Below are 15,645 nucleotides of genomic sequence, written 5' to 3'. Positions count from 1 at the left end.
TTCACGCACAAATGATGACCTCATCCAAAACCATTGCAAAAGTTCAGTATAAAAGGTGTGTGCTACTAGGATTTCTCGCTTCTTGAATTTATTTCCACAGGGACCCTCCTCAGGCATGATTAAGAACTCCGAGAATGACAGACTTGGGAATGACTCAGAGTACAGAGTTGCCTCTCAGATTCACAGGACCATCTGTGAGCGTATCCAAGGATCATGTTTTTATTAGTGGGGGATATAGAAAAACATTCATGCTAATCGTAGTACATTAGCTCTTGCTCCAACTTCTCTATAATAAGCCCGTGATCTAACCAGAGAGAAACTTTAGGGTCCATTTCTAACCCTGGTAAATATAAGAGTTTGACTCCTTGGGACTTAGGGTCAGATTGATTCAGTCCTGGGTGTATACGAGAAAAGACACTCTCTTCATACACTGGTAAGCCCGTGAAAGCTTGGTACAGCATGTAAAGCTGTATAGTCTTCACAAGATGATTGTCAGGATTTCTAGAGATTCATGAGAAAAAAAACTTTAATCTGTTTTTTGTATCTCAACGGTTCAGATCATCATGCCTGTCGATCTCGCTAAAGAGCGACAACAGCAGTTCGTGGCCCTGGGCTTAGAGGCACGAGGAGGTAAGATATACACAAAACGCTTTGGGGTTCCAGTTTTTGAATTAAAAAAAGCATTGTGATTAACCAGAAACCTGTTTCCAAAACCTACTTCAATTGAGTCCATTCTGATTAGTTCCTCTCAATAAAACTACATCAGCATTCCATCTGGTGGGACGGCTGAAGCAGGATGACTGTCTGTAATGCAATATCACAGCAAGGGATTAAAAGCTTTCGTCTTGGAAGAGACTAAGAACACACTTTAAAAGTATGCATTTAAAGATTCAGTCATTCGGTCACTCAAACTGGTGCGTAGTGATTTACTCCACATGTGACCATAATCAGTGTACATTCAGGAATATTTATAAGCTGGTGAAAAGCTTTAATGTTATAATAAACATCAAAGTAGCATCTGATAGATCTAGGACTGTATAAAGTACAGATAAAACCGTGAATATCTAGTTTATTTATAGCGTTCTACTCAGACACTTTTAAGCTTTCCGAGTAATTCAAACCAACTAATAGACTGTAAAAGAGGACAAATGAGTTGTAGCCAATTTGCAGTGAGATAACAGCGGCAGTGTCCAATATTAGAACAGAATTATTCAAAGTCTGCCTCAGGAAGCACAGACAATAAAATCGCTGCCTCGCTGATAGGGATGTGACGCCAAATAAACAAGCAAGCTGACAAAAAAAATGGAACACATGGCCAAAAAATGATTTATGCCTCCCTGACTCTCATTAGCTTCACACAGCTTGTACGTATGAAAGGACTGACATTTGGTAAACCCTTGTTAAGACCCTGTGTATTTGAGCGAAGATAGCTTAGCTCCGAAAAAAAAAAAAATATGCTCTTATATTTCTACTGTGTTTTCTACATGTGGGTGGATTTCCTTTCAAGCCTTCATGTCTCATTCACTGTTCCTTTGGTAAGGATGGTCCAAAAAAGAGCATTAGTTATAAAGGCATAAAAGCATCATTTGTGTATAGATTTACTGTATACTGGTCAATGTAACATTGATCTATGATCTATACTCCACTCTATGCATACATAAGTAGCAATTGAATGAGTAGAAAACACAGTGCTGCTAATATAGTAATCATTCATTAGGACTAGTGACTGAGACTGAGTTATTACCATGTGGTGAAAATATTCTGTTTCTATTCTGTTTATTAGTAACTAACAATGTTGGCTATCCTGCTAAAGTAATGCTGAAAAAAAGGGAACTGGCTAGATAGCTTATCCAGATGGTCTCGGGGCTCCAGAAGCTTGCAAGATTATTAGTTAAAAAGCTAGCTTTAACGCTTAATATTACGTTCCTTATCCATGCATCATACATTTTAATAGCAATTAGATACAAATGCTTGTACAAATGCTTGTGGACACCTGAGTATTATATTCATATGTGCTTTTTGAACATCCCATTCCACATTTAGTTCCAATTTGCAGTTATAATAATCCTCTGAGATGTTCCACTTGATTTTGGATTTCAAATTCATCCCATATTCAAGGTGTTCGAAAGGGTTGATGGACAGATCTCTATAGAAGGTCTCTTGAACCCATGTAAAGCATATCTTTATGGAGGTGGCATTGTGTACAGGAGCACTGTCATGCTAAAACAGGTTTGCATCTCCTAGTTCAAGTGAAAGGAAAATGTATTGCTATCACATCAAACACATCCTATCCTACATTCTAAAGCCTCCAGCTTTGTGAAAACAGTTTGGAGAACCATATTTGGACCATATAATTTTGTCTCTATGGTGTATGTATTTGCCCTCACAGTAGATTCCAGCCAACTCTTGGCGTTCCTCTTACAATCCTGCATCTGCCAATCAAGTTTCTCCTTATAACTAAAACTTCAGCTCTGTGCCTGCCACGGTCTTGAAAAATCGGAGAAAAACAAATTATATGGCTCATCAATTGGCAGTCAATCATGTCAATTTTAAAACAAATCTCGAAAGCTTGCACTAATAGATAGCCATCCAGGTTTTTCCTGGCTTGAGAAAGTGACAAAAAATGTCTGTCTTTGTTCAACTTGGGCACAAGTTTAATATAGAAAGAGTGCGCCCATATAATTATATACGAATCCTTGCACTGTAATCAGTATTCTCATCAATTGTCATACGTGTGTGCATGACAGATTGTCTAGACCTGGGAAAGAAGATCAGAGTTCCGCAGGATGTAATGATGGAGGAGTTAAACCTGCGCTCAAACAGGGGGTCCAGAATGTTCCAAGAGAGACAAAGGAGAGTGGAAAAGTTCACGCTAGAAGGTTCCGGAAAACAGGCTGACAATGTAAGCCAACGTAGGCGTTCTGTCATTATGTTAATGTTATTACACACTTATATAATACAAACAATGAAATCTCGCGTATTTGGTTAAATTATATGGTTCCTCGCTGCCTTCGCAGTGCACAGATTCAATTCCGAATACATTATGCAGGCGGATGGAGGTGAGCTTTGGATGGTCACGTCATGCTCATGATTTATATCCTGTTTAGCAAAGCAAGACTCTTTGTCATCAGGCTACGGAAGGATTGACAGATCAAGCTCAAAACAACCCAAAGGTCAGCCCACCAGAGAGAAACAACCTGCTAGCCACACTCCATCACACCGTAGCCAAAAAGGGAAATCCAAATGTTCTTGCACCAGGTAACTGCCCCATGTTTTACTCTGCGCATGAATACGTATCGAGAAAACACTAATGATGATTTACACAATCTTATTGACGCAGGATATTCTGGACCCCTGAAAGAGATTCCTCCTGAGAAGTTCAATATTACTATCATCCCCAAGTCCTACTGCTCACCATGGGAGGAACAGAGCGACAATGAAACCTTGCTGGCTGTCATTAGTTCCCGCCTGCCTGAACCTCCTTACAAACCCGACTCTGCTAATTACAGATGCTTCAACAGGTTAGCGTTCAAAAAAAAAAGAAAAAAACCCTTTGTTTATGAAATCATACCCCATTAATGCTGTTGCTCAGGGAAAATCATGTAACAAAGAATAGCTAGAATTAGAGCCATTTTTTATAAAACCGAAGACATTATGTAAGGGCAGAAGATATATATATATATATATTCAAAAACATTTCATTGCTGAGACACTCTGGAAGTCCTGGAAAAGTCATTGAACATTAGTCCACAGTCAAAGAAAGTAGCACAGCTAAAGGCCTGCACCTAAATAGCTAGCAGACTAGCATGAGCCAGCTAGTTTACGGGTATTAGATTTCACACATGCTGTTTCGATCTCACACAAAGAATACAGACTTCAGCTCCATCAGTCATATAATATCAAGTATGAGGAGTTCACGGGCTAACTGCCTAACTTCAGCATCTCACAGATAGATGCTCTTTCTTCAGCTTCTTCAACATGAAGGAATGAAACGAGGCGGTCAAAAAAAAGACAAAGTAGTAAAGCAATCTTTCAAAAGGGGATCTAACAAGTAAAATTACAGTCTTATGTCAGAAAGAATTTTTAATATTCGATGGACAAATACAGTAAACAATTTTAGATGAAGTAAAACCTAATATTCAGAGCTGACTGTGATTTGATGCACCTCTCAGTCACAGACAGGTGCAATATTTTTTCAACAAAAGCTGGTTGGTCAAAGATTTTGGAATTTATTCATCTCTTTTTGGAATGAAAAAGAGGCCAGCAGTGTTAAAAATTCGCTAACAGCTAGCAGATTAGGGTCGGGGAGGGTTGAGCCTTAATGGCATCTTTAAGAGAGGTGCAAAATTTAATAGATAACGCTCATTGTCAAAGAAAATATAGAAAATTAAAAAATACATCTGTTGAATCAGAAATGTAGTTGAAGTTGCTTGTATGTTTGAAAGTCAGTAAAACTAGGAAGTAGACAAAAAATGACTTCAGTATTACTGAAATAGGATTCTTCCTTTTAAGCAGTGCTCTTATAATGCTTCTGTCTGTCTGTGTGTATATATATATATATATATATATATATATATATATATATATATATATATATATATATATATATATATACAGTGAAGAAAATAAGTATTTGAACACCCTGCTATTTTGCAAGTTCTTCCACTTAGAAATCATGGAGGGGTCTGAAATTGTCATCGTAGGTGCATGTCCACTGTGAGAGACATAATCTAAAAAATAAAATCCAGAAATCACAATGTATGATTCTTTAACTATTTATTTGTATGATACAGCTGCAAATAAGTATTTGAACACCTGAGAAAGTCAATGTTAATATTTGGTACAGTAGCCTTTGTTTGCAATTACAGAGGTCAAACGTTTCCTGTAGTTTTTCACCAGGTTTGCACACACTGCAGGGGGGATTTTGACCCACTCCTCCACACAGATCTTCTCTAGATCAGTCAGGTTTCTGGCCTGTCGCTGAGAAACACAGAGTTTGAGCTCCCTCCAAAGATTCTCTATTGGGTTTAGGTCTGGAGACTGGCTAGGCCACGCTAGAACCTTGATATGCTTCTTACAGAACCACTCCTTGGTTATCCTGGCTGTGTGCTTCGGGTCATTGTCATGTTGGAAGACCCAGCCTCGACCCATCTTCAATGCTCTAACTGAGGGAAGGAGGTTGTTCCCCAAAATTTCGCAATACATGGCCCCGGTCATCCTCTCCCTAATACAGTGCAGTCGCCCTGTCCCATGTGCAGAAAAACACCCCCAAAGCATGATGCTACCACCCCCATGCTTCACAGTAGGGATGGTATTCTTCGAATGGTACTCATCATTCTTCTTCCTCCAAACACGTTTAGTGGAATTATGACCCAAAAGTTCTATTTTGGTCTCATCTGACCACATGACTTTCTCCCATTACTCCTCTGGATCATCCAAATGGTCATTGGCAAACTTAAGACGTGCCTGGACATGTGCTGGTTTAAGCAGGTGAACCTTCCGTGCCATGCATGATTTCAAACCATGACGTCTTAGTGTATTACCAACAGTAACCTTGGAAATGGTGGTCCCAGCTCTTTTCAGGTCATTGATCAGCTCCTCCCATGTAGTTCTGGGCTGATTTCTCACCTTCCTTAGGATCATTGAGACCCCACGAGGTGAGATCTTGCATGGAGCCTCAGTCCGAGGGAGATTGACAGTCATGTTTAGCTTCTTCCATTTTCTAATGATTGCTCTAACAGTGGACCTTTTTTCACCAAGCTGCTTGGCCATTTCCCCGTAGCCCTTTCCAGCCTTGTGGAGGTGTACAATTTTGTCTCTAGTGTCTTTGGACAGCTCTTTGGTCTTGGCCATGTTAGTAGTTGGATTCTTACTGATTGTATGGGGTGGACAGGTGTCTTTATGCAGCTAATGACCTCAAACAGGTGCATCTAATTTAGGATAATAAATGTGGTGGAGGTGGACATTTTAAAGGCAGACTAACAGGTCTTTGAGGGTCAGAATTCTAGCTGATAGACAGGTGTTCAAATACTTATTTGCAGCTGTATCATACAAATAAATAGTTTAAAAATCATATATTGTGATTTCTGGATTTTTTTTTTAGATTATGTCCCTCACAGTGGACATGCACCTACGATGACAATTTCAGACCCCTCCATGATTTCTAAGTGGGAGAACTTGCAAAATAGCAGGGTGTTCAAATACTTATTTTCCTCACTGTATATATATGTGTGTGTGTGTGTATGTGTGTGTCAGGCATTGAATCAGTATGCCAGCCTGGCAATTTTTTATATACTTCTATACAAATTGGGTGTTCTGGGGCCACAGGAGCCCCTTGGCCTGAATAAAACCTACAATGAACTAAATCTGGATTTATTTATTTTTTTTTAGCTTTTATGCACTTTGTATAGATGCATCAAATGTATAGATGTTCTAGCTTTTAAAGATTAGAGAATCGAACGGAGGAGGAAAATACCCCCACTTTCTTTCCTGTAGTCTGCTGCCACCGGCTGCAAGCATGAACCATAGCAAATATGATGAAAATACCAAATTCATATACATTAATAACATTTTATTGATTTCAAAATTATGGATTGGTAATTTTTTTTTTAAGATGAATAGATTCAAAGCCATTAAAGCACAGTGCAGGTGACTCCCTAAGTCTGATTGGTCAGAATCCAGATCTGACTCTTGCATTTGTGACGGATGTTAGTAGAATTGAAAGGCTTATATTGAGTACTAACTGAAGACAGGATCACTAAATACTAGTGAAATATTAAGCGCGCTTTTTTTTTAATTGACAAGCAATTGATAAGCCATTTATAATTAGTTTTTCACCCATGTTTAAAGACCCTGGCAGGTACAGAGCTGGAGCATTAATTATGTGCAGAAACTTGATTGACAGGATCGAAAAAGAAACATCAAATATTGTGCCATAAAAAATAGATGTTGATTAGTAGGCTGGAATCTTCTGTAAAGGGAAAAACATGCACTATATGGACAAAAGTATTGGACACCCTGCTTTTCAGCCATATGTGGTTCCTAACCAAACTGTTACCACAAAGCTGGAGACACACAATTGTAAAGGATGTCTTTGGATGCGGTAGAATTAAATTTTCTACAAGAGCCAAACCAGCAATGCCACTGTGCACAAAGCCATCGACATAGAGATGTGCTTTACAAGGTTTGGCATGTAAGATCTCATATAGAAATCTGACCTCAACCTTACTGAACACCTTTGGGATGAACACCGACACCAGATCAGTATCTGACTATCTGAACATACTTTTGGATAAACATTAAAAATGTGCTATAAAATAGAAATCAGACATTTATTAAAGACATACAGCCATAGGATAAAAATAAATAAATAAATTGTTGCTGGTAGACAGTCACACAAATCATGACTAAACTTGAATTTGACAAATGTGGTGCAAGTCATCATGGTGTTGCAAAATTCTGATAGATATGCATGGTATAAGAAATGCTGAAGAACCTCAAAGCCCAACTAAAGTTCTGGCATGGTGTGATAGAAAATTACTCTCTGTATGAAAGAAACACTTGAAATGCACCCTGATAAGAGCACATTGTTTTCACAGAGCTCCGATGCCATTTGGAGGAACAACAGGAAGCACCCGGACCTTGCCCCTGCCTGGCTTTGAATTAATGCAGGCCTACACCGAGCCCACCCTCACCTGGGAGAGAATGTGCACTCGGCCCAACTTCAACCGCATACCAAGAGGCTGGAGTGTGTAACACACACACTTGCTGTATGCACACCATCAGCATGCATTTAATTCCAAACTGCAAACTGAGCCAGCAGGCACAAATTATATAAATTCACAGATATGAATATTAAAAATAGTACAATTAACAGTGGAAGGAGACAACAATTATAAGCAAAGCATATTTGATAAGTGATGTCTGTTTTATTTACTTGTTCAAATGTTTTCCTTGGGAACAAGGCCTACATGAGCAGTCAGCAACGGCCTCGTGTGGTATTTATTGGTAACTGCAAGTTATTTTGCTCGATACACACACAGATCAGTGTAAAAAAACAAAAAATAAAATAAAAAAAGAGGGAAAACAAAAAACACCGTTTTGTTGCTCCTTTCTGCATTCTGAAACCTCAACTTCCAAATTTAAAAGCATCACAATGAGACCTGTTCAATTCTCTTCATCTGGCTATACCAATATTTATTTCTATCAGACCAGGAACACTAACAAATTCACCAAGTTCATTAAAGTTTACTGATATAAAAAGACTTCAGAAATTGTGTTCTGGGGGAGAATAGGGGCATTGGCAAAAACAAAAACAAATAATAATAAAAAAAAAAGTCTGCTTCACACCTATACACATCATTACGGTAGTTTTCTCCCAGTCTAAGAGCCTCCGTGGCGACTGGCGTGGGCCCCCATACGTAGAGGATCCTGGGAAGGATAATGCACCTGGCCCGGAGGCCTCATTACCATAGGGGGTGGCATAGGCGGGGCCATAGGATCCATAGAGGGGTACATAGGGGGGGCAAAACCTACAGAAACAGTAAAGTGTGTGTGTGAGAATACAGGCATTTAAAAACAAATTAACAATAAAATAATAAACAAAAGTTACCTCCTATTTCATAATTTGCAGAAAGTGCAAAGGTTGAGCAGGACATACCTGGAGGAGGAGGCATGGCTACTCCAGGGGGAGGGGGGATTCCTAAATTCATGACTGCAGGACCGGAGGTAGGCGCCAAGTTGAAATAGTTGGCCGAGATGTCATCGGTGGAGACGGGTGGTGGAGGCAATGCTGTTGAAAATTGCAGTGATTTATTCGTTACAGATCGACATTCATACAAAAAAAAGGCTATCATTTATTTGGGAAAAAGAGTCGCTGCTTAAAAGGAAATTGCAACAGCTCTATGCATATACAAATGACTTATGTAATATTTAAATCAATATTATTTTCAATTATCATCAGATTATCATTAAAAATACTTAAGCCTTTCATGTATACATTTATACAGTATGTACGTGGCTGCAGGCAAATCTATGTACGTGGCAAATTTTGGCGTATCGCACAGTCATTGTGAGATCGAAAAAACACTAAAAGTGCTACAAAGTTTTTTAACTTTCTGAAATGCAGATGAAAGGGTCTGAAATATTTTGCAGTTTTGGCAAAAAACTATAGCAAATCTCACACACAGACACCAGGGACAATAAGACAGCTAAATATGTTCATATCATATTTAAAATCAATAAATATTACTTTTTATTACATACACCATATGAACGAAACGGACCACTTTTTTTTTTTTTAAAGTAATTTTTTCGAAACATACCTCCAGGGAGGCCAGGGACAGGATCCAGTCGAATTCCACTCTCAGTCACGCCTTCCTTTTCTCCATCTTTTCCTCGTGCTGCTTGGGACCTAACACATTCCAAGAATACGTGATGAGCAAACAGCACACTCGCCCAAGTTATTGCTCTTAAAGGCAACTCGGTGTGGTAAATTCTGTACTGTATCTCATTTAGATTTTATTTTACTGAGAAACACTACACACCCATATGCAAACTCTCTTACTTCATCTACGTTTTACGGCTCTGCGACAAATGAATAAAGCTTTAAAAACCCTCTTACACACGACGCTCTGTGACTTACCTGCCCCACTTGACATTGAGGCGATGGCCGTGAATGATGAGCTTGTTGAAGGATTTCTCCGCGGCCATCTCAGCAGCCTGACGCGTGGCGAACTGGATGAAGGCGCACTGCTGCCTCTGCACTACGGTGATGGTACGGATCTCGCCAAACTGGTAAAAATGGTTCCTGAAGAAAAAAAAATAGCAAGTCAGAACCCACGTTACAGAGAGCCAAGAACGCGTTAACGGCATTGCTACGTATTAATCGTCACACGTACCTGAGCTCGGAATCCGTTATGGTGTCCGCCAGGCCTCCGATGTACAGTGTGGTTATGGACTTGTCCTCAGGTGGGTCTAATCTTGGCATTGTGGAGGCTCGCTTCAGCAGCTTATTAGCCACCGGGTCGTTAATGCCGTAGTAACGGTCCTTAATGTTCTGATCAGCCAACGGGTCATCTGGATCTGTGGGCTTCTCGTGCCTATAGTGTGACACCGAACCCGATCGGAGCAACAATCAGTTCAGCTGTGAGGAATTTTTATTGTTATTTTAAATAAACGACTCCAACAAAGAGCTGTAACTCACCTGTATGGACACTCTTCTCCCCTACGGCACTCTCCTTTCACCCAGAAAGAGCAGATGTGAGGTCTGTTCCTCTTGTAGTAAGGAGTGGTGCGAGCAAGCTTCAAGAGCATGTCGCTGGATCCAGGGGCTTTACCGAGCGCACCGACTGGCCGCGTTCCTTCCGAGTTGGCAATCTAGAAACAACGTTTTTTTTGTTGTTTTATAGTTTACAGTCTGCGCATGTAAAAATGTAATCATGTTTTATCTGATGCTGCTTTATCCATATCCCCATTGGAACAGACCAAAAATTATAAGTGCTGTAAAATACACCAAACAGGCATAGCATTATGACATCACATCAGGACCAGTAAGTGAATGATACTGATTATCTTTTAAGCATGGCACCTGTTAGTGGGTGGATATATTATTTAAGCTGCAAATGAACATTTTATCCTCAAAGTTGACGTGTTAGGAGAAGGAAAATGGGTGAACGTAAGGATGTGAGCGAATTTTTAAAAATTGTGACGTCAGAGCATCTCCAAAGCTGCAGCTCTTGTGGGCTGTTCCTGGTCTGCAGTGGTCAGAATCTATCAAAAGTGATCCAAGGAAGGAACAGTAAAGAACCGGTGACAGGGTCGAGGCTCACTGATGCACATGGGGAGCGAAGGCTGGTCCTATTGGTCCGACGAAAAACTGTAGCTCAAACTGCTGAAGAAGTTTTTGCTGTTTATGATCGACAGGTCAGGACTGTTTTGACACCAAAATGGGGACCAACTCAATATTAAGGAGGTGGTCATAATGTTACGCCTGATTGTGGCCATTAAGCTTTAATACACCATTATGCCTGATCAGTGAATATGCATTGGAACAACTTCTGGGTAATGAACTGAAAATATATTCCGATTCCAAATGATCACTCCAGTCAGAAAGCTCTACCTGACTTCCTTCAAGACTGTTTTCAATAAATAGCCATAATTTATACACCGATAGCCCAGATCGTTACCTCTCGCTCCATGTTCTGGGTGTAGTACTCTTTGTTGACGTCCGATCTCGGCATGTCATCTTTAACGGACAGCCCTGTGTCTCTGACCTGGATGGGTAAACCTACATTGGGTTTGATGGAAAAATAAAAGGCGATTAAAGGCACTTCATTACAGTGAGCATGTGTGTGTGTCGTCGGTAAGAAACCGTATAAACGTGAATCAGCTAAACAGAGAGACGTTCAGTACCAAATTCCAGATCCAGCAGGCAGGTCTGACAAACGTTTTTCATCTTACTGCAGGTCTGACACACTTCCGTCTTCTTAAAGCGCATCCTGACACCGGGACACCAGCGGAACACAGTGAAGGGACGGGCACAGATCTGGGACAGAACAGGACACACGTGAATATGTTGAATCATTAAAGGCAAAAATTAAATGAACTCAGTAAAACTAAATCCATTCATATCTTACCTTGCACTCTTTGCCATACTTTTCTTTAGTCTGTCGAAAAAAAGAAATAAAATTTAAAAAAAGACCAATCAGAAGAGTGGAGAAAAGCTTCATGTTTCCACTACACATTTGTGCTTTCATTACAGCTCAGTAGTGATATTTTAATTAGCACACGGTCTAGTGTTTTCTTTGTATATACAGCACCTGTTTGGAAACACACATCTTTTAAAGCTTTTGAGAAACGTTTCTCTAAAGCTTTATTGGACAGTGAATGACTGCACGAAAGTTTTTAGACACATGAATCCAAATTGGGCATTTTTGGCTCTAAGGGAAAAACTTAAAAAGGTAAATATATGGAGGTGAAAGTTTAACGGAGCAGGGACGGTTGGAGACTCATTCCGGAAAGTGAAAGAAATCCTGAACCAACATGGCAACCATTTCATACTTCAACAACAAGCAATTCCATCTGGACTGCAGTTCATTAGAACCGACTTCACCACACAACAAGATGATGAGCCGAGGTGTTCGTCCAAACTATGCAAGCGTCATTTAAAGAGCAAACGGTCATCTGGAGTGTTATCTATAATAGAATGACCTGCCCAGTCGCTGCACCTAAATCCTATCGAACTGCTCTGGGATGAACTGGATCACAAGAAAGAAAACTCCCAACTAGTAAAGAACATCTTTGGCAAAAAAATTTTCAGCTGATTGTTTGAAGAAACGAACCATCAGGATGCTGAATGTGTGTAAAGCTGTTCTTCATGCTAGGGGAGTATTTTTTACAAGGAAAATAAAGTCTGTAAATTTTTAGATTTGTTTGGTCAAAGCAAATCTTCATACAGTTAAATGACCGAGTTTGTTGCATAGAAACAAAAAGGAACATGCATGTGTCCCTCAGAAACATAGATTTGGTATTTCCAAACTTTTTGCTGTGCACTGTGAATGTGCAACGAGACAAATACGACTTACAGTCTTTCCTACCACACAAAGGACATTAAAGTAAAACCCAGAACTCAATAAAAACATGACATTAAAGCGATATTTGCTGTTTATGTTACATGGAGTTTGCCGTGCTTTATTTTTTATTCGGAATAAACAAAACAAAAAACTGACATTCAAATATCACAAATAAAACCGTCATGTCAGGAAAATGTTATGCAAACATTAAAGCACTGAGGACATGCCTGTTACAGCTACATTCATTAAGTTGTGGTATTAAATCAATACAACTCAACAAATAAACAAATACTGAAACATACATACACAAGTTTGTGGACACCTCACCATTAGATTTAGGCTTTTTTTTAACATCCAATTCCACATTGTCTCCATTTTCTGTTATAAGAAGCTCCACTCTTGTGGATAGATGTGCTACATTGTACACAGGGACATTATCATGCTGAAACAGGTTTGGGTTTCCTAGTTCGAGTGAAAGGTTAGGGTTAGGTCAAATGCACCCCAATGTTTTTTTTTCTTAGCGCCATCAACTTCTATGGTTATGTTTGGGTTTATTTGCTTAAAAAAACATTTCAAGAGTGTCAACGGAGTAAAACTAGCTTTCTTCAAAAGGCTATAAGTATTATGGTCCCATCAAAACATACTTAATGGACATCGGGATTTGACCGGTTTGGCATTTTGAGGGACAACTTCATCCCAGAGATTGTGCACTCAAAACATTGTATACAACCGTGGAGCGTTTCTCCAACTTTGTGGTAGGCAAGTTTTGCCTTCTTACGGTCGTGAAAAAAATGTTGTGCATGAAAACATGGAAAGACGAAACTTTTTAAAAGCATCTTCACCTGGCCACTGAAATTCTTCATAAATGTGTTCAACCGGTTTGTTATAATTAGTGTTGGGTAGTAATGCATTACTGTAACGCAGTTACTTTTGACAGTAACTAATACTGTAACGCATTACTTTTTAAATAAAGTAACTCCGTTACCGTATGGTGCGTTACCCGTTACTTTTATAAAATGAATTAATTTGGGCTGAAGTGTAGCCTTCAGTCTAACCTGTTTACAGCAGAGACGCATTGTAGGATTGGTGGATGAACCACTGTATACATGAAGAAGACGCACTGTGGGCTTGTCTCCGTTTATTCAGGTCTGTGCGGCAGTAATGGCGAGTCGAAGCGAGAGCAAGACGAGTTTCTCAAAGTGGAAATATGCTCATTATTTCACTTTAGTTGAGTATAAAGACAAAAACTTTTTAGTCAAATGTAAGCTGTGTCTTTCTGGTTCGAAGCTTGTATCTACTGCGATAAACAGCAACTCCAATCTGTTGAAGCTCCAGCAGGAACTCCATGCCTGAGGAGCTAGAAGCTAGAAGGTAACCCGGTGTTCTGTTCTACATTGTTGATAGTTTTCATACTTCAGCTGTGAAAGGAACATGTTTAAGAGCTCAACACAACAGCTTTTATGATGCAGAAGCCACTTTAGTTTTTCACTGTGAATATATTATTCAGCTTGTTTTGTTATTTATTTCAGAAATCCTTGTGATATATTCAGTTTGTGCTGGTCTGACTTAATAAAATAGTGTTTAAAAATTACTCTGTGTTTAAGTCAGTTTTGTGTTTGTAGACCATAAGGCATAAAAGGGCATTAATGCGAACATTAAAGAAGGTTCTTTTAAAAAGTAACAAGTTATTTTTAACAGAACGCATTACTTTTTGGTGTGAGTAATCAACAAAGTAACTAAGTTACTTTTTGAACGAAGTAACGAGTAACTGTAACTAGTTAATATTTCCTAGTAACTAGCACAACACTGGTTATAATACATGGACACTGAGCTCATTATTAAAAACTACATACTCACCATGCGGATGTATGGATTTTCTCCCAAGCATGTTTGACAGAGAATGGGAAAGTCCTGTTTGAGAAAAGAAAAGATGGTTACAGTTCAGTTCAGTTTATATGAATAGACTTCCATCATTTCTATCTACTATATTTACAGAACCCAGACACAGTGCCATTTGCGGCTAATCGAACCCGGTCCTCAAACCCAAAATCTCTCTGCTTAACACGATGCTAGCGGAAAATCCTTGTGTACAACTTTGATAATGTTGCAAAAAAAATTTAAATAAGATTATAAAACTATATATTTTTTCCTTTATGGCCCGGTAGCAAATGAACCACGGCCCAATAACATGGTTGTGGAGCTCTAATCTAATAGACCCCTTCTCAGACCAAACCCCAAGTGTTTTAAAAACATTATTAGGTTTAAAGTGAATTTTATTTAAGTGTTGTGGGTCTTTCTGGCGAGTTCTGAGGTAAATTAGCTCGGCTAGCTTTGATTAGCAGCACGTTAGCTCGCGAGCGCGGTAGACCGTTTGCTTGTTAGCTTTAAAGAGGAATGACACCGTTTTATTTGTTTCGTTCAATTACTTAACGATGCGCCGTCAGAACCGCGATAATAAACTCATCGATTATACTGCAGCTTTATATAATACTCACAGAATCCTCCCAGTTCTGTCTGTTGTACGTGTTGGAGCCCAAGGAAGTCGCCATTTTCGATCACCGCGTAATGAAAAAAAGAAAAAAAAACACCCTCTCAAGCTTTTGCGTCCCGCTCCGAAGCCGTAGTATAAATCTCTAGTTCCTCCCTATAAAGGTGCACTATTACGAAAGTACAGGTCAATACTACACGCTCTACTTAGTGCACTACGTAGCAAATCAGTGGTTATTCTGGATTCTCATCAAACAAGTCTTTGTATCCCAAACCACTCAGTACCGAGAGTCTAAGTGCACTAGGTAGGACGCGAAACAAGGGTTTGTACACCCTAAATAGTGCGCTTAACCTAAGGGTAGGTAGTTATATGAAACGCGTCCAGCGTCGAAGCGATTTAAAAAAATAAAATAAAAAAAAAAAGTCATCGAATGACTGTCATCTAGTGGTTTGGAGTGGAATAGCATACGTTTTGAATGAAAACTGTCCTATAATATTATATACAAATTAAAAAAATCGATGGGTTCATAAGTTATATTATGGTTGTTTTAACCTAATTAGGAACTTATTGAAGATATTTTTACAG

The 15,645-nt window shown here is 39.3% G+C and overlaps 2 protein-coding genes across 2 annotated transcripts; one reads left to right on the top strand and one right to left on the bottom strand.

Annotated features, from left to right (window-relative positions):
* Positions 1 to 281: 281 nt before the first annotated feature.
* Positions 282 to 7,916, top strand: LOC310739051 (myozenin-2). Its single transcript, XM_083564653.1, has 6 exons — positions 282 to 433; positions 558 to 630; positions 2,748 to 2,902; positions 3,108 to 3,258; positions 3,341 to 3,521; positions 7,599 to 7,916. Exons 2-6 carry the CDS (start codon positions 564 to 566, stop codon positions 7,753 to 7,755), a joined length of 711 nt encoding a protein of 236 aa, XP_083420779.1. The 5' UTR covers positions 282 to 433; positions 558 to 563; the 3' UTR covers positions 7,756 to 7,916.
* Positions 7,909 to 15,463, bottom strand: rbm22 (RNA binding motif protein 22). Its single transcript, XM_083564624.1, has 11 exons — positions 15,068 to 15,463; positions 14,430 to 14,483; positions 11,637 to 11,666; positions 11,413 to 11,545; positions 11,187 to 11,287; positions 10,205 to 10,377; positions 9,900 to 10,100; positions 9,644 to 9,808; positions 9,324 to 9,412; positions 8,660 to 8,791; positions 7,909 to 8,531 (listed from the first exon to the last, which is right to left on the bottom strand). The coding sequence occupies exons 1-11, from the start codon at positions 15,119 to 15,121 to the stop codon at positions 8,383 to 8,385; spliced, it is 1,281 nt and encodes a 426-aa protein (XP_083420750.1). The 5' UTR covers positions 15,122 to 15,463; the 3' UTR covers positions 7,909 to 8,382.
* Between the last annotated feature and the right edge of the window lie 182 nt (positions 15,464 to 15,645).

The sequence above is a fragment of the Silurus aristotelis genome (genome assembly GCF_946808225.1).
Source record: "Silurus aristotelis genome assembly, chromosome: 16".
Taxonomy (NCBI): Eukaryota; Metazoa; Chordata; class Actinopteri; order Siluriformes; family Siluridae; genus Silurus; species Silurus aristotelis.
Note: the sequence above shows the minus strand (reverse complement) of the source record. Positions and strands in the feature narration are given on the sequence as shown.

Bases quoted from the DNA above. Each gene is read 5' to 3' on its own strand.
- LOC310739051 (XM_083564653.1), top strand. From the start codon at position 564: ATGCCTGTCGATCTCGCTAAAGAGCGACAACAGCAGTTCGTGGCCCTG. The intron at 631-2,747 runs GTAAGATATACA...TGTGCATGACAG, and splicing joins GGGCTTAGAGGCACGAGGAG to ATTGTCTAGACCTGGGAAAG. The intron at 2,903-3,107 runs GTAAGCCAACGT...TATCCTGTTTAG, and splicing joins CCGGAAAACAGGCTGACAAT to CAAAGCAAGACTCTTTGTCA.
- rbm22 (XM_083564624.1), bottom strand. From the start codon at position 15,121: ATGGCGACTTCCTTGGGCTCCAACACGTACAACAGACAGAACTGGGAG. The intron at 8,792-9,323 runs GTATGTTTCGAA...AATTTTCAACAG, and splicing joins TGTCCCTGGCCTCCCTGGAG to CATTGCCTCCACCACCCGTC. The intron at 8,532-8,659 runs GTATGTCCTGCT...CTGTTTCTGTAG, and splicing joins AGCCATGCCTCCTCCTCCAG to GTTTTGCCCCCCCTATGTAC.